Source organism: Pseudopipra pipra, chromosome 3 (assembly GCF_036250125.1).
Source record: "Pseudopipra pipra isolate bDixPip1 chromosome 3, bDixPip1.hap1, whole genome shotgun sequence".
NCBI lineage: Eukaryota > Metazoa > Chordata > Aves > Passeriformes > Pipridae > Pseudopipra > Pseudopipra pipra.
The window spans coordinates 60,496,537-60,524,146 of NC_087551.1; the positions used below are offsets into that span (position 1 = coordinate 60,496,537).

Here is a 27,610-nt window from a genome sequence, read left to right on the forward strand (position 1 = left end):
AAAGACAAGAACATGATGTTTAGAATTCTTTAAGACAAATCTGTTCTTTGTAAAGCATAAAGTAATAGCAAAGGCTTTTAAAAGTATGTGTGAAAGGGTCAACTGTAGTGTTTTGGGACTTCAGAAATCAAACTATTTACCTAAGGTAAAACCATGCAGTCTAGAGAAGACAAGAAGAGCTCACTCTTCCTGTACTCTAGCTAATCCAAATCCAGGTGAAGAGAAGTCTGTGGTGTCAAGCTCGGCACTTTGACCACCACATACACCCAGATATCTGCTCAGAATCCAAGCAGTGTGAATCCACTCTTGCCTCAGAAAATACAGAGTGGACAAGTTTAGAGAAACTTAAGAAATTGGAAGCCTCACTTCAGATGTCTTTAAGTATGTCCAGTAAGTGTGAATATGAATGCTTTGGTCATGTAAGCCTCTGAAGCTACTGCTGCTGGTGCAGAAATTAGAACATAGCTGAACACTATAGCATCAACCTAATAGCCAACACTTGAGAAGCAGGAAAAACAGCTGCATTTAGCATTGTCATCTCCACCTGATTCCAAGTGCCCCTTGTCAGTTCCACAGCACAGGCAAGTGAGGTACATTAAACCACTAAAGTTATATCAGACAGTTTATGCCATGGGTGGTTAACACATCTAATCTTGCAATGGAACAGATGAGGAATTGTCAGTAGCATGAAAGGCAGTGTAAAAAACCCACATTATTTCTTATGCATTGCTCAGCCATTTATTACTGGCTGTAAATGGCAAGGTTTGGCCCCCTTCTGCATTCAACCACATCCTCTGGTAAGTGCTCAAGATGTGGGACAGGGGGATTAAGCACAATGCTGGACTGTCTCCAGCTGGATGGCTGACAAATAAGGACTCACATGCAGACTCAGACATACTTCACTAAGAAAAAAATCAAAAGTCTTCATATATGTAGTATAGCAACCTGTTTATGAGTTGTATGTTACTCTCCCAGAAAGTTCTCTATACTGCATGAGGAACACCTCCAACTTTTCATACCCAACAGATCTGCCTAACTCTCCTATAAACAGAAAAGACGTTCAGTTCTCTCTCCTGTCATTAAATGCCAATTCAGATCCTAAATGTTTGATCTGCATTTGAAAAATATAAGATTGTATACTATGTATTCAGCAGACACTGTGATGACCCTTTCTGTTGTCTTTAAGAATAGATTAAAACCAAGTAACTTGGCAGACAATAATGTCATGTTTCAGCTTGTGATTGATGTAATCTTGCTCTTACATTCTACTGTTTCCATAAGAAACAGTGCATTGTGGCTTTCTAGGAAACACAAAATGACACTCACAGTAAGCCACACTAACAATGCGTCTTTAAGATCTGTCACATTTTGTCTTGAAATTATTTCCACTGAAAAAACTCTACTTTTACAAACACTAGAGGCTTCAAAAATATATTATGTAGTCTAAAATAAGAAAAACACTGTTTCTATCCTAGAAACACCTGTTTCTATTCATTGCTGAGTACTGTTGTGAAAGAGAAATGCAAGTTGTGGTATTACTCAAAACAAGCCCTTTTCCCCAAAAATTACATTTTTATGTCAGTGTTTGCATTACCCCTGAAGTACAGATCACTACTGATCCACAAACGTATCTTATTTTAGAATATCTCACAGGAATTAGGTAGGAAGCCTAGTAGACTCTTTGTGCAACCATGCAGAGCACTGGATAATCTCTTGAGCTCTACACTAACCATCAACAGTTGAAAAATCGTGACAATCGAACAATGGAAAACTGGTTTTCCTTTCACTCCAGATCCTTCAAACTACTGAAAAACACTCCTCATAGAATCTGCAGAAGAGCCAAATTCAGTTACAGTAAATCAAACATACCTCCTATTTGATGTTAAGACTATACAACAAATATGTGTCAAGAAAAATAATTTGCTAGCTAGGAAGATGTTAAGAATAAAAATTAATTATCTTTTACTGATATATTCAATGAAAGAATATTACATATTTCGTTTATTCCTCACCTAGGTGGTCTGTTTACCGTTTTGTTAATATATTGAAATTAATGCTTTGCATATTCTCAATGTAACTTTAATATATTAAATTTAGAAGCAAATATGTTGTTTGGACACCAAAGTCTGCTGAGAAAAATGTCTTTAAATCACAAATACTTAAGACACAAAAAAGCTGCTGGATGTTATTAAATTGTATTTTATAGCATACTATGTTATGTTATAAAAAATCAATTCTGTCTTTTTCATATACTCTACTGAATTTTCAGTCATGAATAACAGTCTTTCTGATGTCAAATAGGTTTTTGTGCTTTTCTGTTATTTACTTCATCAGTTTTATTCTATTGTTTGAACAGATTTCTGAAAACCATTTTAGAAAATCTTATTTTCACTTATTTTCAACTACTGATAACAGCTCTGGCACAAAAATAGATCACTACTTCAAATACTTTTTTGTTGATAAACAAAAGGAAAATAGTATTTTGAACAGAATTACATTTTGGTATTTTACAAAGAGAATAGCAAAAATTATGCTGTACAACAAAGCAAATTTCATAATCAAATACAATAAATAAATCTCATAATCACAGAAAGTGATGAAAAGGTTTTTTACTTACTTTCAGTATTAGTAGATGAATGATTGAATTCTAAACATCATGTTCTTGTCTTTGAAGCTCCCTGTCACTTTCTAATGAAGTTTGTCACACATTTGCCAACATTAAAGCTCAAACATTAGAATTTGCCTCAGAACAATGAAATATTATTCTGAAATTAAAATTCTCACTTTCAAATCACATTGGTTACTTCCCTCTCAATCATCCTCTTCTCCTTATCCACAACAGTATGAATCCATAGAGCTTTTAAGTTATAACTGATATTATGAAATTTATATTAAATGCTATCTCATTATGAAAAATGCTATACTAATGGTCAAGGTTTCAGTCACAGAAAATTACCAAATACAGAAGCAACTGCTCAATGTAGCAATACATAGATGAAATATATTGCTGTTATATTCTCATTAAAGAATCGAAAAATATTTGATGTGTGTAAGAAACCACAAATCACTGCTTTCTAGTCACTGTCCATAAAGAGCATGGTTTCTAGGTTAATAACCAAAATGTGAGTTTTTCTCTGCCATGTTTAAAAGAACCATTTTTATAAGTCAATATTCTACCACATGACTCTGTTGAGAAATAGTGCTTTAGGGAAAGACTTCTCTGATTAGCACACAATACCTGTCACTTTTTATGTGGGCAAAGACTTACTAAGCATACTGCATGCACAAAATTGAAGGAGTTCTGGATAAACTCAACACAAACAGTGAATTAATTACTAATTTCAAAGGTTAAGAAATAGCCCCTGGGAAACTGCCCAGAACATTTTTATCCAGAAGCAATATGACTGCTATTAATTAAAATTTAGAAGGAGTGCCACAGATATGCAACAAACTCAAAAAGAGTTATTCACAACCTAATAGGGTGGAGAAAGTAGAAGTTAGGCTACAAATAGACTATTAAAAAGTGAAAGAAACAGATCTACAGGTATTTTGAAATTACAGAAAAAGAAGGGCACATAACAGATAAAATCAAAGAACGATTCATTATTTTAGAAGTGATTCATTTCATACAATTAAGAAGGAAGGTAAAAAGAAACCAACACACAATATGTGTAATTTTGCAGGATGTAGAATCTGGACAATTAAAACAGGAGAACTACTGGTTACTTTTGCTCGTTCCAATGTGAGAAAATATTCAATTGCTATATGAATAAAATTAATCACATTTAGGTCAAACCATCTGTAGATGGAGAAGCAGGAGAGCACCTAAAGGAAACAAATGCCAGTCTTTTTTTCAGTTAAGCTAGTGTCCAAAAAGATTTCAGACAAACTGGGAAAACTTCATATTGCATTCTGTATTTGAACCCTCTTCTTCCTTGATGATGAAGATGAAATACTACTGTATTTTTTGCTTAACACTGTAAGTGCATTTTTATAAAGAGCAAACTGAGGGATGTTGACAATCTATCCAACTATCAGTTGGTTTCCAATTCTTTTATTTTCAGTCTTCTATTTCTTCTCAGTATTATTTGGGGTTCATAGAGTAACATTATCTATTTTCTATTTCATGTGCAGATGAGTCTCTTCTCCTGTTCTTCTTTCTTCTGTAATTCTTTCTTCCCTGTGGGTATTTCCAAACCTATTGCTGACAAACTTATCTTCAGTCTGTAGAGTTCATATACAAGGTACCACAAGAAGCATCTTGTTCTTTCTTTGAGACATGGCTGTTGAGCAGCTGCCTGGCTAACATCATAAAATGTAATGTGGAAGCATAAACAGCACCACAAAATCCTAATTAAGTTCATTAAACTAAAATGTTACTTAAATGTTTCAAATAGCCTAACACCAGCAATTGCAAGAATTACTTTTTTTTGTAACATGTTCTGTTCATAAAGTTATTGATCTCCCTCAGATACTTAAAGATTGCAAATATAATGTATCTTTTTGCTATTTAGTTGAAAATTTTATCTTCGTATATATATAATTAGCAAGAAAACTAATTAACAATATTAACAACTGTTCAAGCAGTGTATCTTAGACTCACGTTTGCCTTTCATACACATTTTTTAGATCCTGATTGTCTTAGACACACATTTTAGGATGGGAAGAATGACTTTCTGCAGGTGTCTCCCATCTTAGAGAGACTGCAGAGTAACCTGGTGACAAGGTCAGACTAGACACCAAACTTGTGGAAAGTTCCACTGAAAAGCAAATTGACCCTCTAATGTTCTGCAACTTAAAAAGGCATTTGTTTGAGGTATTATTTGAGCAGCAAGAAGTATTAACTTTTACCTCACTATTATGCTTTTATCCAGATAAAACAGATGTTTGTAGTCTGATATGTCATTTCCCATATTGCTACTGCTAGATTGCAAGGATTAAGGGGGCTTGTAATAGTACTTTAACCTGCAGCTTGGGCCACATTCCAGGTATATGAATTCTGATTGCGCAGAAAGTAAGAGTACCTGCTGGGTGGTTTCCACCAAGGAACAGACTTCTTTAAGTTCTTCTACCTCAGAGATAGTATAGGGGAAGTCTTCTAACAAGCCACCCAGGAGAAACATCACAGAAAACAGCTTGGCATGTGACAACTTTCTTTAATGTGTATACAATCTCATTTTACATTATATTACTATACACAAATTTTCTTTGAAACAAGTCTACAAAAATCTTCATTAATGGATTCTGAAAATATTTAAGTGAGATACTTAATGCTAAAGGCATATTTGACATAAGAAGATTTATGTAATGCTCCCTTTGACGGTCAGAGGGTCTACTGAACATCTTTACCATGATATAAAGAATTGACCTATTATTCAGGTGAAGGAGTATATATTGAGAAGCTCAACTCATTCCAGCATTCAATAGTCTTCTTTGGGATTTGAGGTGACATACAACAACTGCCATGAGGTAGGTAGTCTGGAGAAGGACACTGTTGGCTTGCTGTTTTGTTTGCTTTAAACAGTAAACTGAACTCTACTTCGAGTGTGAAGCTTCAACATTACCCTTACTGTGACATCAATTTTTAATTCCTGAATACATACCCTGTGGGGCTGGCACACAGATGTAGAGAAAACTTCTGGTTCAGATGTAGGCTCTGCTGAAGATAGTGGATGCTGCTACGTAACATACTGTAAAAGCCTGATTACCTGCTGTGCATATTGATGCAGTTCAGCAGGTGTTTTACTTGTGCCTTTATTCATATCGATCTCTTTTGGTTCCCATATTTTTAAATATGCTTTTAAAATGTGCAGCTGATATGTGCTGGCTTATTAGCCAGATAATCATAGAATATGCTGAATTGGAAGGGACCCATCAGGATCATCAAGTCCAACTCCTGGCCCTACACAGGACATCCCAAGAATCACCCCATGTGCCTGAGAGTGTTTTTCAAACTCTTCTTGAACAGGCTTGGTGCTGTAACCACTTCCCTGTTCCAGGAGCCTATTCCAGTGCTCAACTGCCCTCTGGCTGAAAAACCTTTTTCTAATATCCAAACTAAACTTCACCTGACACAACTTCATACTGTCTACAGAGTGAAGAGATCAGTACCTGCCCCTCTGCTTCTCCTCATTACACCGTAGACTGCAACGAGGCCTCCCTTCAGTCTCCTCCAGGCTGAACAGACCAAGTGACCTCACCTGCTCCACATATGGCTTCCCCTCCAGACTCTTCACCATCCTCACTGTCCTCTTTTGGAAACTCTCTAATAGCTTAGTATCTTTCTTATATTGTGGTGCCCAATACTGCACACAATATTCAAGGTGAGGCCACACCAGTGCAGAGCAGAGCGGGACAATCCCCTCCCTCAACCAGCTGGTGATGCTTTGCCTGATGCCCCCCAGGACATGGTTGGCCCTCCTGGCTGCCAGGCCACAGTAGTATGCAAGTCTTTGTTGTGTATGGATTTTTAACATTAATTCTAACCGGATTTTAGATCTTTTCGTCTTATTAGATGAGTAACATTCAAGTCTGACCAAACTCTAGATAAAAAGAAGTCAATTCTGTTTCTGTATTTTCTGTGCATTTCAAGGAAAGAAGATAATTGCTTGAGTGCATGTACGTGTAGAAAGAACTAGACCAGGATAGAGTGTTTTGTCTGTATTAAGTAATTTTCAAATGTCACTATTTCTAATGTATTAATAGAACTGCATTAACTCCCTCCTGTATTTATTTTTATGTCCTAGCTACCTAAAGTTACTAAAAAACTCTATTCAGATTACATTTTAAAACATTTTAAAATTTATTTTTCAAAATTCATTAAAATTTTATCTTCTTCTTTGAAATGAAAAAACAAGTCATTTAAACTCTGTTTCAATAACGCTGTTTTCCTTCATTTGTTTGCTTTAAGAAATATATATATTGACATGTACAAAACCAAAAAATTAAATGCATGTATTTCACCAAGATGCATCTAAGTCCATGAAAAAATGAGGATAATAATAGTGCATTTTCTTAGTCTGGTATCAGTGAAGAACATCCATTCAAATACTATGTCTAGGAGAAAGCCAGATGTAGTGCTCATGTAAAAGTAATTCAAAGGAGAGTTCTGTTTGGACTGTGAAAATGACACATAAATTCTTTACGCACTGTCATACCAGGATTGAGTCAAAGCCAAACAAATATGTGATTCTTGCTTTGAATACTAGTTGATTGACTGATGGTATAAACCATTTAATGGGACTCACATTCAAAAGACTTCTGAAAGACTGTCCCATTTTAGCATTCTGAGATGTCAGTAACAGAACAAGTTCAAGAAGAGAGATTTAAACAAATGTTTGGGAAATAACATTGTCAATATTTACAAACTGTACTGCTAAAAAGCCTTTTTTTTTGTAATGAGTTATTTAACGAATTCCTTAATCAGATATATATTCTAAAATACTCTGAGGTATATTTGTGAATAACAGAGCCTCAATTTCACCAAAATAAAAATTTTATATCATGTTAAATGATCTTATAATTTCTCTTTCTCTCAAGCATTTGGATGCACATAGATAATATTTAAATCTACAAACGTACAGAAGACATTATATATATAGTTATATATACAAATATAAACATAACTATGAGACATGCATAACACAAGGTAATAAATAAGATAGATAGATAGATAAATATGTATAAAAATATCTCACTTTCATTTTGACTGATCTGGATTTTGCAATAGTTTTGTCACATCCTACACTTTTTTCTTCTTTTGATTTGTTTTTTAACAGTCTATTTAAGCTAAATAAAGATGACCCTAAGTGCAAACAAAAACATTGACAGTAATTAGCATTTGTGAGACACCTGACATGTTTAAAGTATTGTGCCAGTATTTAATTACAAGTCCTCAAAACAATCCTCCAAACCAGTAAGCATTTCCACCAGCAATGCTGCAGCACAAGGAAAAAAGTTACCACAGAGGAGAAACCAAATCGTCACCAAAGCCCTACACACAGTCCTGGAAGCAGCACTAACTTTTAACAGTGGTATTTCTGTTCAGATAAAGCAGGAGAACACAACTGTGATTTCTAGCATTGTAATAATCTAGCAAGGTGTCACAATGTTTAAATGTACAATATTTAAAGTCTTAGAGTTATTACCAAATCTGTGGTAACACTGAAATTTTCTCTGTATACGAATATAGTCCAAGTAAGGTCACATCTCTGCGAAATCAGACATTTCACTTAGCTTTAATCATCTGTTACTGTGTCTAATCTAACTTAGTCACGCAACTCATCTTTAAATTCAACAGAGAGATGAGCAGCTCTGGAGAGTGATACATCTCACTAATCTTAAACACTCATTTTAGGATGAGAAATGGAATGGGATTCTGGGGATGGATAATTGAAAATAAACTTTAGCTGTCAGCGAGAATCACTGCACAGAGTTCCTGCAGAGCCAGGGCTGAGGGACAGATTTCTGTCAGACTCCATGGAAATTACAGGAATCGCCTAATGTACGCTCCATTAGAGTGTATATTAGTTTTTCATGCATATAGAAGTTTTTCAGGCATTTAACTCAGAGACACAATTGATAAGACAAAAATGAAGATGTACTTACCAAAAACAATAGAGGACTCACAGTAGTAGTAACCATTTGGTTGCTTTTTTTTCAACATGGAGCAAAGATCAAAGCGGTGCAAGATTTCATTTCCAAAATAATGGCTTTTGAAATCTTCATACAGGTTGGAGTCAATTTTTTTCACCTTTAAAAAGCAACATAAAATTCAATTAGGCATTCTACTAAAAGGCTGAAATTTCGTAGTGGATTCTTATAGTTTTCATTTTAATCAGAATTATAGTTAGGATGGAAAAGTACTTCAAGATGCAAAAAGAATACAAAAACAACAATGTGCCAAATCTCCTGTTTCAGGTAAGCACTGTCTGTTGCAGACCTTAAACAATGAAATAAAAGTGTCATTATTCCTCCTTTCTATCACTTCTTCAGTAGGAAGGAGGAAACAAATAGACATACACAATGCTACAACTGCTTTAATTTCCAATAGTTTGCAACAGTGTTCATGGAACATGTCACTGGGAATTATTTTTGCTGTCATCACTGGGCATGCTACTACAAGGAAGCATCTCAAATGTATGTCAAGGGCAGTTTTCTTAGTCTTTAAAATCACCACACAGGAAAATGTGGTTGTATTTTACCAGCACTAGACTTTTTAAACTCAATAAATCTAAAAACTTACCATAATTTATAATATTGGAATCGTGCAGTTTTGCATATATGAAGCATAACATATTGAATTTTCTATTAGGCTGTTTTCAGAAAACATAATTTCAGTAGTTATTTTAAGAGTTTAGGAGTGCGAATTCCTTTGCATCTTCAATTACAATATATGATCTCTGTAGAAATTCGCTATTTTCTCCTTCAGTCTACCTCACAATAATGCTGTTTGCTATTTAGGTATCATTAATATATGCTACGGGATGTTAGTAGGGATGGTACCTCCAGTATCTTCTGCCCAGGGCTCTCTACTGCTGGAGCCCAGTCCAGTGCCCCGGAGCCCCAGAGTCTTGATGGATGTACCTGCTGCTTTCACCTCTCAGAGTTACGCACACATGCTCAAAGGACATAGACAAGGCTGGCTACATGGAATGCCACTGCCCTCAACAGCACCCACATACAGGGCTCACAGCAGACACAGGTGCAGGTAGCCCCTGGCAGAGACAGAAGGTCAGCAGTGTAGGCACGCACGTGGCCCTCTCCATGCTCACATGCACATTTGTGCATCCCCAAAGCACGACCATGGTCCCTCTGTCCACCTGGCACCCCTGCCCAAATCGCAGGCCTCTTACTGACCCCACAGGTCCCCCACTTGCTGTCTGGTCCAGCTTGAGGACAGCTCCTCACACACACAGTTTGGGGAGGATACAGATATTTGCCTCCAGCAGTCAGCTGCTCAGCTCATCAGACAAGCATGCCCACCAGCCTTATTTTAAACAGACTGGTCCCTTTTGCAGCCAATTCTGTCCACTCCTCTTTTGTTCTTCCCCTGCACCTCCCACATCCCCCATCCATTTGCACAGTACAACCAAGCCCCCCCTCCCAACATCTCAAGACCCTCAGCTTTACATTCCCAACAGCTGCAAAGTCCCAGTTTGCCTGTAGTTTCTTGACAGGCCCTTAGTTAGTATGACTGACAAGGTTTGCTTCTTGGATTTGTGTGTTAAGTTTAACAGGTTTGTGTCTCTGTATATTTTGCTTCTGTTTGCCTCCTTTCTCTTACCATCTCATTTGACAAGGTCCTCAATCCTACTGCAATGAACATCCCCACACTCCACATGTCTTTATTAGTCTGTGGGGCTGACCAGCTTTGGCTCTTGTTACTACTTCCCTTATCATTTGTTGGTCAGGTTTGGGTCTCTGTATGTGTTTCTTAGGGCCTCCTCCTTTTCTTATTATCCCCTTCTGCACTGAAAAGGTCCCTCCTCACCAGACACCCTGAAAGGAGCATACACTGTCTCCTTCCTCACTATAACATTAAACTGTATGCATTTATATGAGCATTACATTCATGCATTTCTTGTGGTGCTTCATTTAAAGTTACACATATGCAAGATAGGCTTAGAGTTGGTATGTCTACTGACCTTTTACTTAGGTACAAAATTACTGGCTTCAGAAGGACTTTGCTTCCATAAGTACCCGCACATCTGGTTCTCTGAAGTCTAATTTAGAGACTTTTGGTCCCCATAATTTTACTTTAGTGAAGGTCAGAAATGATTATTTCCTTAATCTCGGAAATTATGACATCTAGTGGTGGATGTTTTTCATTTCAGGAACATGATCTTGGAAGACTACATTCATTCCATCCTCACTATCACTATTTGAAATTTGATTTCTATGGCTAGATTAGTCCTTATGTACTAAACTTATTTTGAAATTAAATCATCATTCCTTGCTTTTTGGCTGACAGTTCTTTGAAATCCAGTCAGACATCAATTAGTAATAAAAAAAGACCTTTTCAGCCAGGAGAACACTTGTCAAAATATGAAGCCTTGAGTACTTCTGGAATGAAATGAGGAAAAGATAAAAATCACAACTTCACGCTCCAATAGAAAAATAACATTTACAAGAGGCAGGGATGTTGCTTGTCAAAGGCAGATTGGTTAGGTATGAATCAAATGCTGAATGCTCAGGAATTGAGTTGTGCTTGTGATGCACTACTGAAATGTATTTGGAAAAGCAGCCATGGCAAAGTATGATATTTTTAGTAACTGGAGCAATTGCTAGAGTGCTGCCTGTGTGATGTGAAAGGATGAAACAAAGCAGGTGGATGGGAAGGGCATGGCTCATTTCTTAACTGAAAGGGTCTGGAGCAGTAGAGATGAAAGAGAAAAGTTGTTACCACATGGGAATAGTATAGATGCTGATTATAGAGATAAACCATAATGAGGGGGGTGAGAAACGAGTGCTTGAGAGGCCATTTTGAAGCGTTTGGTGTTGGGAGGGCAGGAGAAAGACATCTGCCTCTTGAAGGAAGAACTGTAATGGATGTATGATGCCTGTAAAGGGACATGGCTGTCAAACGTGGGCCTAGAGAAGCATGGCATGAGGACCTCCTGCAGGCCTGGCAGCGCACCAGGGACACAGCCTTTGGTAGCCCTGCCATGTCTGTTAACTCTGCCTATGCCTCCCCTGTGTCCACACCACGAAGGTGCAGCCTGCTGTCCCCAGCCTACAGTGAAACCCCAGTCCCCGTGGCTGCTCTCAACAGGCAGTCTGAGCCAGGGGCTGGAACCAGGTGTGGGACCAGGGGCAGGAGGGCTCAAGCGGTGATGGACCTTAACACAGACGCAAGCAGCCTCGAGTCCCATGTACCAGACCGCACACCCAGCACACTGCTGGGGTGCTCCCATCCAGCCGGGAGGCCGCCTGCAACTGAGGGTCTGTTCCCGCGGGCCCGGAGGGCTCTGCCGGGACAGGCCCCTCATGTGCGGCGGGGCGGCGGTGGGATAGCGGGGCGGCGGGGCGGTGGCCCGGCTGCGGGGGCGGGCCCGGCCATCCTGAGGGGGCCCGGCCATCCTGAGGGGACCCGGCCATCCTGAGGGGGCCCGGCGGCGGGGGGAGCCTGAGCGCGGGAGAGACAGAGGAAGGGGGTCAGGAGAGCACTTCTGGGCTACAAGGAGAGGCAGCAGCCCAGACGAGCTGCCCGCCTGTGGTGAGGAGGGTGAGTAGAGGGGGAAGAGGTGAGAGAGGGTTGGAAGTGGGGTGGTGAAGGGGATTAATATGGCTGATCCCTTATGTACTTGTATAGAAACGTGCTGTGTGATAGTGCTACATAAATACCGGGCTGGGACCCTGAAATGATGGCCAGGTTATGGGCTGCACTGCTGTGAGGAGCTGAGGTCAGCACACGCATGTCTCGCGTACCTCTGAGGGAGGATGATTCTGTACATGGATATATACATGCCCATGTACATGACTGTATTTATGGGTATTTGGGCATACATACATACTTTAAAAAAAATAAAGAATACAAAGAAAAACTGTAAATCCAGCATTGCTGGTAGTTTGCTCTGTTACACCTTGCTTGGAAGCAGATGGCAGCTGTATCTTTTCAGATGCTGGCTGCATCTTTCCACTTGAACATTTATTGTTAATGACTGGTAGATTCTTAGTTTCTCCAGAGTTGGAAGAGTGAGTGTTAACCTCCTCTCGTCAATTACAATTGCTTCTCAGGACCTTTTGGATGAGTTGTAAATAAAAATATCTCTCTCCAACAGAATGAGTGCCACATCATCCACAAGCCATGCCTTGCTACCACTGCTTGGGCCCGAACAAGAGGACCAAGAGGGCTCTGAGACACACATGTCTGTTTTGTGGTATGCAGGGCAGCTGGCAATTACTTATTATGATACAGAAGATTGCTCAGTCTACTTCATGCCTGAGATACCTGATAATGAAGACCTCAAGCTACTGCAAAAAGTGACTGGGGAACTTAATCCTCAATGCATAGTGACCAGTGCAAAACAGGACCAGAATATTGCCAAATTCCTGACCAACCTAACAGCTACTGCTGGTGATAAAGACATTGGAAAACCAGAAATTGTCCTGTTTCCTAATGTAGATTTTGGTCTAGAAGTCAGCAAGCAAAGGATTCTATCTAGGCAATTTCCATTTATCCCATCTCATATGACTGAAACAGAGAAAATTCTCTACTTGTCCTCAATCATCCCTTTTGAAAGCCCACTCATGATACGAGCCTTAGGGGGCCTCCTTAAGTTTCTAGACAGGAGAAGGGTTGGAGTTGAGCTTGAAGACAGCAGTGTAGCAGTTCCTATTTTGGCCTTTAAAAAATTTGTGCTGTCAGATACTGTGAATATGGACCAAGACACTTACTGTGTCCTGCAGATATTTAAAAGTGATATCCATCCTTCCGTGTACAAGCTGTCCAGTGGACTAAAAGAAGGATTCAGCTTATATGGAATTTTAAACCGCTGCAGATGCAAATGGGGAGAAAAACTTCTGAGGCTGTGGCTCACACGACCTACTCGGAACTTGACAGAGCTGAACAAACGGCTAGATGTTATCAGCTTCTTCCTGATGGCTCAGAACCATGAAACAGTCCTCACTCTTCAAAACTGCCTCAAGAATATTAAAAATGTGCCTCTTATTCTAAAAAGAATGACTCTTTCCAACACAAAAGTTAGTGATTGGCAAGCACTCTATAAAACAGCATACAATGCAGTGTGCCTTAGAGACACGTGTCGTTCTCTGCCCAACACTATTGAACTTTTTCAGACTATTTCACACGTCTTCACTGATGATCTGCACTACATTGCTAATCTAATCAGCAAAGTGGTAGACTTTGAAGGTAGCCTCTCAGAGAACCGCTTCACTGTTAGACCCAATGTGGACGCCACTATCGATGAGAAGAAACGAAAGCTGATGGGATTGTCAGACTTCCTTACAGAAGTGGCACGAAAAGAACTGGAGACTTTGGATGATCATATTCCTTCCTGTTGTGTGATCTACATTCCTTTGATTGGGTTCCTTCTCTCCATTCCACGGCTACCAGATATGGTGGAAAAGAGTGACTTCGAAATTGAAGGCCTGGACTTCATGTTCTTGTCAAACGATAAACTGCACTACAGAAGTGCTCGGACTAAGGAGCTAGACAGCCTGCTGGGTGACTTGCACTGTGAGATCAGAGACCAGGAAACACTTATCATGCACCAGCTGCAGACAAAGATCTTGGAGAAGTCTGAAGTACTTAACAGTGTGATTGAGTACACTGCACACCTAGACGTGCTCCTAGCTTTGGCAGCGATGGCCCAGGAGAATGGCTACTGCCGACCTCACTTTACTCACCGTCACGGCTTCCACATCAAGGATGGAAGACATCCACTCATGGAACTATGTGCAAAGACTTTCGTGGCCAATCCTGTGAACAGTGGTGAGGCTACCAGACGAATAAAGATCATCACAGGGCCCAACTCATCTGGAAAGAGTGTTTACTTAAAGCAAGTAGGTCTTATAGTATTTATGGCTCTTATTGGCAGTTATGTCCCTGCAGCAGAGGCAGAGATTGGAGTAATTGATGGCATTTACACGAGAATCCACAGTAGGGAATCAGTTTCTGTAGGGCTCTCCACTTTCATGATTGATCTTAACCAGGTTGCAAAGGCAGTAAACAATGCCACAGAGAGGTCCCTGGTACTTATTGATGAGTTTGGTAAAGGGACAAACACACTGGATGGCCTGTCCCTTCTGGCTGCTGTCCTGAGGTACTGGATCAGACAAGGAACGCAGTGTCCACAGGTCTTTGTCTCCACTAATTTTCACAGTTTAATGCAGCTAGAACTCCTGCCTGACACACCTCTTCTGGAGTATCTGACCATGGAGACCCACCAGGATGGAGATGAGTTGATATTTTTCTATCAGATCAAAGACGGCGTGTCCACTGTTAGTCATGCTGCCAACATTGCAGCATTAGCAGGAATGCCAGCCAAAATTATTGAAAGAGGAGTGGAAATATCAGAACTGATTCGCAATGGAAAACCTATCAAATGTCTTGATCATCCTTCAAAAGGAGATCAGATGGAAAAATGCAAGGCTGTTGTAGAAAAGTTTCTTTGCTTAGACCTTGATGATCCCCATGTGGACTTGGAAGAGTTCATGAAGAAGGAGGTGCTACCTTCTGCAGCCTCAGTCCTGTAACAGGTATGTGTAAATGCATAGATTGCATCTTATCCACTATGTTCAGTAGGAAAGTTTGGTAATTTAAAGAATGCTTACTGTGACATAACACCTCACAGTACATTTAGCTTTTAACAAACTGTCTGTAGTTAAAGCCTGCCTTCTTCTTGTTGTTTAAAGCAAGTACTTCAATATGGTGTACCATATGAGTGTAGAAAGAGGGAAAGAAGAGAATTTAAGAACCTCTTTCAGCTCTTGGGTCACCCAGTTTGTGCATTTTTTGTCCCTGTTGTTAGAACCACAGATTAAAAAAATATACTGTAGAAAAATCACAACACATTTCTACTGGTCTTAGAAGACTGTGAAAGCAAAATGCTTATTGTTTTGTATTGTGCTAAAGCCATTTTAGGATCAGCATCAAAGATTCCAAATAAGTATGTGCCTCAGATGCTCGTATCAGCAAGTAACAGTTGTCACAATACAAACCACTGACAAAGAGGCTGATAAATGGAAATACAGAGGGATTTAATGAACTCTGTGGCTTTTCTTTATACCATCATTTCTGTCCAAAATGCCAGAGATCTCAGCAATTATTATAAAAAGAATGCTGGAGGTCAGAATCACCAGGAACTGAGAAGTGCTTTGGTTTTCCTGAGAATCACTCTCTTCTCTAAGGTCCTGTATGATACAACTATGTGTCTATGCCACATGGATATAAATAAAATCAAAATTATAAATCTAGGAATGTAAGAGAGAAAATCACATTTTCTATTCTGTTTTTAAGTATTAAGTAAAACTTAACATTAGAGGTATAATATCAGAAGGGAGGATTCCCTTTCACTTCTCTTGTCATGCAGAGGATCTTTATTGAACACAGTATTGAATGTATGCATATGCAAGAAAAATACATTAACAAATTAATGACCCAAGAGCCATATCTAAGTACTATCAAAGTAATAACCTTTCCTGCAGCGAGGTGCCTGAGATTCCTCATGTAAATAAGACAGAAGAGACATTAGATAGATTATTGTCTGCCAAAACTTGCTCTAACTGCTTATATTATGGCTAATAAACACATCAGCAGACACACAGCTATATGGGATTTCACAAAGACAAAAATAATAATGTCACATAAACTACGAGAAAATTTACATGACAAAAAATTAATTCCCTTCATAATTATCAGTATTAAACGTGTTATCAGGTATGTCTACCTGAAGATAGCAAAAAGATGAATGTGACCACACATCAAAAATTTTTGAAGTTGGAGACACTGCTTTGAGTTTGTTTCAGTGTGTAATTTCCTCCTCGGTAATGAAGGAAACTATTATTATTACTACAAAATAAGCACCTTATGTTATCTCTGTATGAAACTGGAGAGTGACAAAAGTTTAACATAATTTACCTTAAAAAATACAATAATAAATTACTGAATCATGCATTTAATGCTGTTTCCAGTGCAATCATAATAATACTGTCTGCAAAATAATATCTAGTATCTCGATGATGTTACCATTGAAGTTGAATGGTAACAGTGAATCAGGCCTTGTAGCATGCTCACAAGTGTTTTCTCACTAATATATTCTCTTTTATTATCTGTACATACAGCATTCTAAAAATATACCATAGAAAATAAGATAATATACTAAAGATTCATAAATTATATTTTTGGCATTTTTTGTTGTCGGTCACTGTCTAGGCTAAGTATATACTCTGTCCTAATTAAGCAGATGCCATCAGACTAATTTAGCTGTCAGTCATCTTCTACTTATGAAATTCATTTAAGAGTATTTGCAGTTCTGGCAGCACTAGATATCAAAGGACCTCCCAGCATCATACAGCATTTATGAAGTGTGCCTCACAGCACACCCTGAAAAAAAACAGAGGGGTTGTGACTGACCTGCAGCAACTTAACAGGCAAGTGAGGGAAGCAGAAATAGAAATGTTATGTTCAAGTGCAAAACTCCAGTTACTTCTTTCACTGTGTTTCATTAGGTTCTTTGCATAGAATATAATGATACTAACCCAAGATTCTTATCATTCAAATAATTCTGGAAATAGCCAAACATGTGCAAGTAAATTATATCTCTTTATCTCCTTCCACAAGGACAGCTAGAAGCACAAGGATTTTGGGAAGTTTTCAGTGGCGCATCTGATCTCAGGAATGTCCCAGTAAGCATGAGGAATGGGTTGCTCCCACTTCTGAGTAGGTAGATAAGTCCTTTAATCTAAGAAGCTGAGAGGGGTACAGTAAACCATATAGCTCTTTTCTAATGAACTTTATTTCACGCTTTTATCCTTTATTAATACCTGTTTCCAAGTTTTTTGCATTTACCATTTTTAGCTTAATGCTTTAGCTTATTTCTTGAGATCTTTCCTAGTTCTGAATTCTCAAACTCCTTGTTTTGTAAATGTTTTTAACTCTGGGGAAGTTAAAATCTTTTCAGAATAAATGCATTTCAAACTGCCTAAAGCTATGTTACGGTTTAAAAAAAAGATTTTTTTTTTTCCCCAAAAGATAAATTTGGTGGAATTTAGATGTCATTGTAAGGAGAGTGACTTAAAAGAATATTGCCTCAAATAAGGCAACTTACATTTAAAAATTAATATAGTTATAAAGCTATAGCTGAGAACTGTACTGAACCACTTTACTACTGTTTGGTCTTTCATATGCTTTCACATGTAATTTTCATTCATTCCCCCTTCCTTGCTTTTCATATTCTTGTATGATCTCAAAATGCAACTAGACATTGTATTAAAACGTACTGTGAAATAATCGTTCCTTTTATGTTTCGTATTTGTATTTACTGCTTTCAGTAAAGGCATGAAACTGTCTAACTAAACGCATGTACACAATGAAACAAAAGATTATAGTAAAGATTAATGCTTATGCCTGACACTGAATTGACAGAGAAAAATTTACAGATTTTTAATACACAGTGTCTTTCTATACAGTATATCTTTAGAATACCATATGCATTATCCAGCATTATAGAGGGCTAAGGAAGATGATTTGGAATGACATTGACCTGGTTCTGTCAGCAGCAGTGAATATCATAACACAGAAAGTATGCATCCTGGCTAATATTTCATGGAAGGTAGATAAATACAAATGAAACAAAGAACCAGCCAAAAAACAACCAGAAAACAGAATGGCAAAAACCCCACCCTGATTGTTTTAGATGTTTAAACCAAACAGTTAAATTAGAACAGCTGATATTCTAGAAGAGCTGTGGATTTTTAAAATGAGTGTTTTTAAAAAACTGTTAATACAAGCAAAAGCTAATGTGAGCTCACAAATTTAGTATCTATAATATGCCTGCATCCATATCTATGATATCCACCTGCATCCTGTGGATAAGTCCTTATTTCTGTTTTAGAGCAAGTATGTGTGCCCTTGAAATTTCTTATGTATCTGAAATCTCACTGCCTTCTGTCTACTGATTTCAGAATACTACTTAATTAAAATGTGCACCTTCAGCATTTTTAGATATTTCTAATTAAATTTTAAAGTATTTTTCTTTAATGCCCAGTATTAAGGAAAAAATCAACTTAAAATATTAATATTATGTAATTTAATTCCAATTTAAAATATTTTTTCTGAAAATTATTTTCCTAGACAATGTTAAAGGATCACATAAAACATTCTATACAAGGTCAACAAAAAAAATTTATGGAGACATACCTTATGTTAGATAATACAATACAGTATTACAGTTAAATTAGTATGCAATAAAAATAGGTCCACTAGTATTGCTTCTATATATTTTTATGACAGTTATAACCTACTTTCATGTATTTCTGTAATTTGTCCAAAAAACCCTAATAAATAGGCAAGAAATAACTGCCTGCAAGAGAGAATATAGAAGATGGATTTCCTCGCTACTCTGAAATTCACCAAAGCATATTCAGTAGAGGGAACTGACAGTCTGCCTATTATGCATAATCCAAATAGAAATTTCACTGTTTACTTGCTTGTTTTCTCCTATACAGAAACAAAACTTTGCAAACAAACAGCATGCATATACAAACTACATCCTAATTAGAGTTCTGTAATTTTTAACAAGTACTTTTAGCCTTTGGTCTTGCCTAATTTCACAACAGAAAACAGACTGTGATATTAATGTACTGAGAATATCAAGAGTGGTAACTTACAGTACAGGACTAATGTTTATATAGTAGATGCACTACATTATTTTTATTAAATAAAATAAATATTTTTAAAGTCTTACCTCTTCAGCTGGTTACAAAGTAGAGGGTATGATGCTACAGCCTAAGCAGCACCTTTGTGCATCTCCAAATTAAACTTTCTAGATTGCTGCTGATCTACATGAAATGTGAGCTCACCTGCTTACGTAGCTCCATTGATTTTGACAACTTCATGAAGGTCAGATGTGGTTTAAAAGCTTTTTCTTCTCCTGCCAAGATCCCCTTTTCTTGAAATATCTTCTTCATAGTCTCTGAGGGGGGGAGAAGAGTGTAGAGGTACAAAGATATTACCTAATAGAATGCTTAAAAATGTGCTTTCAACTGTAATTTGAGTCACAGTTGCTTCACATGGAAGAAACAAGATGATGAGTACTAAAGGCAGGAAGATTTCTAATTAACTTCAAAGGTACACATTTTTTCAAAGGTGTATATTATTTCATGTGAAAATGGTCTTACATTTGCAGTTAATGCAGGTCACAAATTTGTCTTTACTAAAATAAAAGCAATTAGAAAGCTGTCCATTTTTTTGGTCCAAAAGACCTGTCTGTTTTTGCTATCAAAATAAGAATTCAACATTAGCCTTGTTCAAGAATCGCTCTCACTAAAGTTTTGGAAACTTTACAAAAACTCTAAGTATGTGACAGAATTGTCTTTCTTCAAAAACATTATTCTGTATTTGGGTAATCTCCCACTCAGACCAAAGGAAATTTGAAAGTGAAAGCTCTAAGTGTGGCCCTGGATTTACATGCCAGAATTGGAAAACATATCAGGTATGCTGATGATTTTTTATTTGGGTTTTTAAGCTTCACTGTTGCCTTCTAAACTAATTTCCTATTTTTAATGTACACTTTGATCTGTCTACAGTCCAAGCCAAAGCAGCTCTACAACACTGACCTACTTTACTATTTATTTCCCAATTTATCTGCCCAATATAATGTTTAATTTCTTGGAAATAAATTTCAGTATGACTCTTGAATTTTGTTCCATGTTGCCTTTAGCTAAAATACTGCATGTGAAAAATTTCTGTAACAATTTTGAAAACAGGTTTAGATAAAATTGATTAAACCTGTGACAAAAATAATACCGTTAAGTAGAATATTTCTATTACTGAAATCAGAAACACTGAAAAAAAAATTTTTTTCTTTGCAAATACAACTTTCAATTTTTCACTTGCTGTAGGTCTAGCTGACTCATACTATCAAACTGAAATTAAAATGGGAAAAAATAATCCTATCACATAAATTTAATCAAAGCTTACCATAACTGTGTATTTTCATTTAAGTGTATTATTTTTGGGCTTGAAAGTTCAACAGTGCTTTATTCTCCCACCTGACAGAAACAGCATTACACTGGGAAGTGAACAGCACAGCTGGCTTAAAAAAAAAATAGGGAAGGTCCAAGGAAGAAGAATATAGGCATATAAAGCTATCTAGCATAAGTCTGCCAGTTCACTCTCCTGTAACATGTTCATTCCAGAGTCCTTACTCCTACAATTTTTTGCTTACTTAAGTGAGCTGCTTTGAAATCACATTTAAGAGGAGATTTTACAAGTTTATGCATTACTTTGCAACATAAAAGTTCTAGAAGAAGCTCAGAGTATTCACTTGGGACCTGGAGATCAAAATTCACTTCCCTTTCTCTGTTGCCTATGATTTATAACCTCAGGCTCCATAGTCTATGCAAAAGTTGGATTTCTAAAGAAGCCAAGGAAATCAATGAACCGGCCCACTTGAAAGGTTTCTTTCAGCCTTCACTTCCCACCTATAAGATGCTGATACATTTTACAAAAAAGAATTAGTCCAACTTCTTATTCTAACTCACAGGATGCTGAAAGGACCACCTGATTAAAACCTTTGTAACTTTTACACAATGGCAATGGGGATCCTCTTACTATGGTGAATGCTGAAAATAACACAATGGTTGAGGTGGGAAGGGACTTCCTGAGGTCGTCTGGACCAACCTCCCAGCTAAAGCAGAGCCACCTAGAACAGGCTGTCCAGGACTATGTCTGGATGGGTTTTTATATCTCCAAGGATGGAGACTTCACAACCTCCATGGGCAACCTTTGCCAGTGCTTGGTCACCTTCACAGAGAAAAAATGTTTTTTAATGGTCAGAGCAACCCTCCTCCGTTCCAGTTTGTGTCCATATTCTCTCTCTCTCTCTCTCTCTCTCTCATCCCATGTATGTATATACAAGCATAACTGCTATATAGATAAATACATCTGGGTATCTAAATCTATACAGCTACATATCTGTAGCTGTAGACTAACTATATACCTATAGCTATAGCTATGTATCTATAGACAAGTACAGCCTACCCACTTCTCTTATTTTGAATTTTGTCTGCAGGAAACATTTCTAAATTTATACTGAATCCCCACTAAGCTACTGTGCAGCTGTGCACACAAATGCTGCTGAATAATGATTAACATATCAAAGCAGAAGAATACAAATACCCATTTGCTGCTTTTTCAAAATGAGATATGGAAGTTCAAATAAGTCGATTTAGTTATGGTGTGTGTGTATTTCCATGCATCCAGCAGCCTGCTTATTTTCTGATGTTAGAAAGTTAATAAAATGTTACAGTTATTTAAAACTGAAATTATCTGTAATAAAGCCATTTTCTGGTTCCTGTGTTTGGTTCTCTGAACTGCATCATTTGGGCACCTATTGACTTTGATGTTCCAGCAATGGGCAAGTCTTATCAAAATCAGGTTTACACTGCCCTGTGATATTCTGACTCAGTCCTGTGGATAGTCTTTTTTTCCCCTCTAAAAGCTCCAGGTTTTTTACACCATCACATCTTATGCCATGCAGTCTTATCTCCCACTCTGCAGTCAGGATCTGTACTGGTGAAGATTTGCACCTCTCTGGGTGTCCTAACTCCAGTAAGAGCTTAGTATCAGAACAGAGGTTTGCCAATGTGCATCTGATCACAGGACTGTAAGCCCGGGGTTCTCAACAGGGCAGATCGACCATACGGCACTGTGAATGTGTGGGACACTGGGTGGGACAGCTGGGCATCTACACTTTACACTGCTGAACAGCAACCCTGTGGCCTGATCATCTTCCTTTTGTGCTAAATAGCTTTGTTTGATATCTGCTCTATTTATCTTTCCAAATTCCTCTTTCTTTCGTACCTGGCAATTCTTATCAAGAAAAAAACATAATGAGAAGCCAGGTCAGAGGAGAGAAAACAACTTCAGAGAGAGACTGCAGTTTTAAGTGTAACAGATTTACATGTGTGTGTGTGTGTGTGTCCATGCACATTCTCTTGGTCATCAGACTTCTGCCACAGCTTTGCCAGGGCACAGACGTATTAAACATCACAGGCTCAAGACATTGGGCACACTTTCTGGTAGTACAGATAGCCCCAGTTTTTCAGAATTAGACATGTATGGAAAACATGACATTTTACTGGTTAAGGTGCCTTACAACCATAATTAGCAAAATGTTTCCTTCTTCAAAGATAATGAAAATAGACAGAAATCTGAATAGATGCAGGGGAAAAAAGAAACAAAGAGAAGTGTTTTCCTGAGAGCACAGGAAGGTTAAAAGGTAATGTAATGTCATTAATATCCACACAACTCTTTGAAGAAGTGGCTACAAGAAGGGATTAAAAAAAAAAACTGGGAAGGACACATGGGTGCTGTGGGCAAGACAAAGTTCCAGGTTTGTGGGACAGCATAGAAGTGGATTTGTAGACCAGCAAATACACAAAAGTTAAAGTTTATGATGGGTATTGCCTGAACTGAAACAAATTAGAGGCCACTGACAAGAAACCTAGACAGACCATGTCCATGGGTCTTAACAAATGAGGACCTCCCATCTTTTCTCCAGACATTATCATTACTACCTAGACTGAAAAATCAAAGAAGATCTGTTTTCCTTTAGTAGCCTCAGGCTGACCAATGTTTGCAGCTTCAAAGTATACCCTAGAAACATTAAAGCTATTTTTACAAGCTCAGTGACTTCCTGGAACAAATTTTTGGACAGCTTTCAGACTATCTTTCATGTACTTTGAAGTACTCTACAATACCATTTTGTACCTTATTTTTAAAATGCCAAAATTACTGAATGTAATCTGCCTCTCTTATACTGGATGCAGCTGAATCCATTAGACAACTCTTTCCCCATAATTAGAATGGAAATTTGACATATGAAGCTTACTCAGAACCACTATATACTGGAAAGGCTCAAAAATTCAACAGCTAGATCAATACAGAATGATTCAGTGAAAAATTGCATATTGAGCCATATTCCATAATAGAAATAGCCATCTTCTATTCCAAGATTTCATTAGATATCGAAAATTGTATGTTTTCTTCCAGACTATTAATTTCTGCTTTCTAAACCATGTTCCTTCAATTAAAAGCCTTAAAATTTAGAAAGAGTATTCTGTCTCTTCACTGAAAATTTTTTCAACTTTACACTTGGAACTGAAGAAAAGCTGAGCATAGATAACTTGCAGTGATAACTACCAGTTTAAAGCATATTAAAATTATTAAGTTCTTAGGTTTTTTTAAGAGATGTGCCAAAAGGTAAACCACAGTCAAGCCAATTTCCCAAGTTTTTCCACTACTACTTGGTTATATATTAGTTAGGCTTTTCTACAGTGAGCTGTCACTGTACCATAGCACTATCATATATCAGTGAGCTACACTGTTACTTCAAACACACACCAGGAGTATGTGCACTTTGTTCTGTTTCTCTCCATCGCCACACAGGTATATAGAAGAAAGATGTGCTCATTCATTGGATCAGTAAATGCCAAAATCCTCCCCCAAGATTTACTTTCTCCTTGTCTTACAAACAGATCCTCTACTTATTCCTGCTACCCTGACTTCCCTTCTAATAAACCCTTATTCTTGTGTCTGCCCTCCTGGTATCCTGCTGAAAATACCAATATACAGTCAAATCACATTTTTCTTAGCAAACTGAAAAAAATCTTTTTGACTCCTCCCACATTCTTAATAAAAATCTTAAAATTATGGGTGAAGAGCAGTAGAGTCAAAGGGTGGGAGAGTCACTGCAATCCAGCGTGCCAAAGCCAGGCCCCTGTCCCAGCCTACTGCTCTTCCATATCTGCTTTATCCTCTTCTGCTTGGCACATGACACACAAAAAAGGTGAGCTAAGAGATTTGGCAAGAGCACAGCACTTAATATTCTCATGCAACTGATCAAATGTCAGGCTCCAGAGCAAACTGTATTTACTAATTTACCCACTGGAAGTACAAACTCATAAAACTAACTGGTTTTATACTAAGGAATAGTGAGTGTTCATTTTCACTAAAATGTTTGCTCCTGTTGTTGGCATTTGTCTAGTCATGGGGCCTAAAACAAAGAAAACTGTCACATAACGCAAAGTTGAATTAGAAAAGGTTGCATGCAGGAAGCAAAAGGCATGAATGATGCTTAGGTCTGTTGGAACCAGTCCTTTATGTAAGTAAGTGCTATCAGCAGGAAGGTGTCTTGGTTCTTGTAGGGAAATCAACAAAAGAATCCTTAGGATTTTTTTCTGCTGGTTATCTTAAACACAGAATACAGCATGTATGTATTTAATGACATAATAATATTCTTGAGACTGCAGAACATTGCCACTTCCAACTTTGGAGCATGCTTCTCTTCTTGCTGTGGATGAATCAAGTTTCTACACAGCCCAGTAGAGTTCTGCTAAACACATTAGTAGGAACTATAACCAATGGCACATGGACGAGAAGAAAATCTGTCACAGCAGTACATTTTCAATGTAACTGTTAGCAATTTGGACTAGCAGCTTTTTGTTCACTTTGTGCAAATCAATTGTTTTAATGGAAAATTACAATAGCTTTGAGTTCCCAATTTTTTCATCATGTTAAATGACTTAAGAATAACTGACAAAATGCAAAATTCATTTATCTTAGCTTCAGCCATCTATAACTAAAGTGAACTAAATTAACTGAATTAAACTATTTCCCTGGGCTGTCTATAGTCAAGGCAATGTAATTCACCCTAAAATAGATGCTAAATGTGTGGGTTTGTAATCTTTAAAGAAGCTCATGAAGTACTATCCTTGTCAAAATACACCGTTCCTCTCCAGCCCCATGCCTGACACTGCTCCTATCTTTTGTGCTGACAATCATGTAGCTACACAGTAAACTGCACTGACAAAGTGAACAAGTTAAAAATTAGCTGGCAAAGGTAAAAATGTTAATTTAACCACAGTTGAATTCACCATGTGGCTGCACAGTTCCTCAGCACAACAGAAGGGGTTGGATTGCTTTGGTATGGTGGCAGTGTAAGCTTACACCCAAGTAAAACTGTAATGTACCTAGAGAAGAAGATGGGCAGTATGACTCGCTTTCCATTTCTCTCTCTGTTGTGGACTGTTGGGAAATCAATTTAGTGAGATTAAACTAAATGTCATTCATATAAAACTGAAGTAAAAGGAAACTACTAAGGTGTACTGCGTGCCAGTTTAGTATGGTCCTAACTCTTATTAAAATATTCAAGCCAACAAATCAACATTTCATAAAAACAAAGGACCAAAAGCAAATGAAATATTTATATGTAGAAGCAGAAGAGTAACTTTTCTGCTCATGAAATAGAAACTCCCTCTCATGGTCAGACAATAACATGTATCATTAATCCATAAAATCAAAATCTGCAAATCCTGCAGGTAAAAAACAGGATTCACTTATTCACTTCTATCACCTTCAAATGGCATTTACAGGATTCACTTATTCACTTCCATCACCTTCAAATGGCATTTACAATATAATTATCAAAATTAATATTGAAGCCAAACAATTCATTACTTTTTCCAAATTCACTTAGTACTTGTGGTGGTTTTGGCTTGGGTAAAGTTAATCTTCTTCACAGTAGCTAGTATGGGACTGTGTTTTGTATTTGTGCTGAACAGAAGGTTGATAGCACAGGGATATTCCAGTTACTGCTGAGCAGCACTTGCACAGAGACAAGGCCTTTTCTGCTTCTCACCCCACCCCAGCACAAGGAGCTGGGAGGGGACACAGCCAGGGCAGCTGACCCCAGCTGAACAACAGAATATTCCATACCATATGATGTCATACTCAGCATATTTAGAGCTGGGGGAAGAAGAAGGAAGGGGGGGACGTTCAGAGTAACGGCACTTGTCTTCCCGAGTCCCCATAATGCATGATGGAACCCTGCTTTCCTGGAGATGGCTGAACACCTGCCTGTACCTGGGAAGTGGTGAATGAATTCCTTGGTTTATTGCTTGAGTGTGTAGCTTTTGCTTTACCTACTAAACAGTCTTTATCTCAACCCACAAATTTTCTCACTTTTACTATTCAGATTCTCTCCCCCATCCCACCAGGGAAGCATGAGCAAGTGGCTGTGTGGGGCTTAGCTGACAGCTGGAATTAAACCACAACAGTCCTTCAAATATTCTGCATTAAATTAAGGAAATTAAGAGTTTTTTAAAAAAGTCCTGTAAGAGCATATGTCACTGATAGCACAGCATTTCTAAAGAGACTTGGACAAAGAGTGACTAAAATACTCCTCAAATTTCTGTCAGTACACTTTAGCACTATTCCTGGTAGATAATTAAATTATGCTAATGTATTTTAACTCACACTAGCTCTCCTTTTCCTGGACTTTTGTCTCTGGCAAACTTAGATTTACACTGGTATTAGCAGGCATGCTCTTACCACATTCAGATGTTATTACTATTGAACAATTTCCCATATAACTTATGGAACTAAATGGGCTCCTACAAGCAACTAATTTAACTTAATGTATTTTCTATTGCTTGTGTTATCAGTATTCCTCCTTCAACATTCATGTACAACACAAAATAACACATGAAGTCAAAATTCACTTTAGAGCATAGCACAAACCACACATAATCTTTAAGTAACAAAACAGTAGTTCTTTAATAAACTAAACTGAGGTTTTGTAAAAAATCAAACCAGCTGCATAAGTGATCTCTTTTTACTGTTCTATGGACCACAACAGAATGATTAGCATCCTGCAGGCAATACTGGTGTTTTTCATGTCTTTCTGCCAGTATCAGCTTTAAAATACCAGTTTTCAAGGGACACAAGTTATAACACAGGCAAGCTGGACTAGGAACCAGAATAAACTTGTGACAGGTAAATCTGTCAAACATATATGGCCTCACAGCAGTATATACTAAGAGCTGATAGCAGTCTTCACACAGATCCTCACAACAGCAGCCC

The 27,610-nt window shown here is 37.8% G+C and overlaps 2 protein-coding genes across 8 annotated transcripts in view; one reads left to right on the top strand and one right to left on the bottom strand.

Annotated features, from left to right (window-relative positions):
* AKAP7 (A-kinase anchoring protein 7) overlaps window positions 1-27,610 on the bottom strand; it is an 87,973-nt gene that overhangs the window by 40,298 nt on the left and 20,065 nt on the right. For 4 of the 5 annotated variants that reach the window (XM_064649499.1, XM_064649498.1, XM_064649503.1 and 1 more), the window contains exons 6-7: window positions 19,546-19,658; window positions 8,608-8,752 (exon numbers count right to left, since the gene is read on the bottom strand). In XM_064649499.1, coding sequence (XP_064505569.1) covers window positions 8,608-8,752; window positions 19,546-19,658 — 258 coding nt within the window. Of the gene's footprint in view, window positions 1-5,136; window positions 7,118-8,607; window positions 8,753-19,545; window positions 19,659-27,610 lie in introns of those variants that run through there. The other variant, XM_064649500.1, reaches the window with a different exon arrangement.
* MSH5 (mutS homolog 5) lies at window positions 11,437-19,429 on the top strand. 3 transcript variants are annotated; one of them, XM_064649496.1, is made up of 3 exons: window positions 12,109-12,226; window positions 12,783-15,222; window positions 17,306-19,429. In XM_064649496.1, the coding sequence occupies exon 2, from the start codon at window positions 12,784-12,786 to the stop codon at window positions 15,217-15,219; it is 2,436 nt and encodes an 811-aa protein (XP_064505566.1). In that variant the 5' UTR covers window positions 12,109-12,226; window position 12,783; the 3' UTR covers window positions 15,220-15,222; window positions 17,306-19,429. The 3 variants fall into 3 exon arrangements, with proteins under 3 accessions (XP_064505565.1, XP_064505566.1, XP_064505567.1); XM_064649497.1 differs by having other exon boundaries at window positions 17,311-19,429; XM_064649495.1 differs by lacking the exons at window positions 12,109-12,226; window positions 17,306-19,429 and adding an exon at window positions 11,437-11,943 and having other exon boundaries at window positions 12,783-16,834.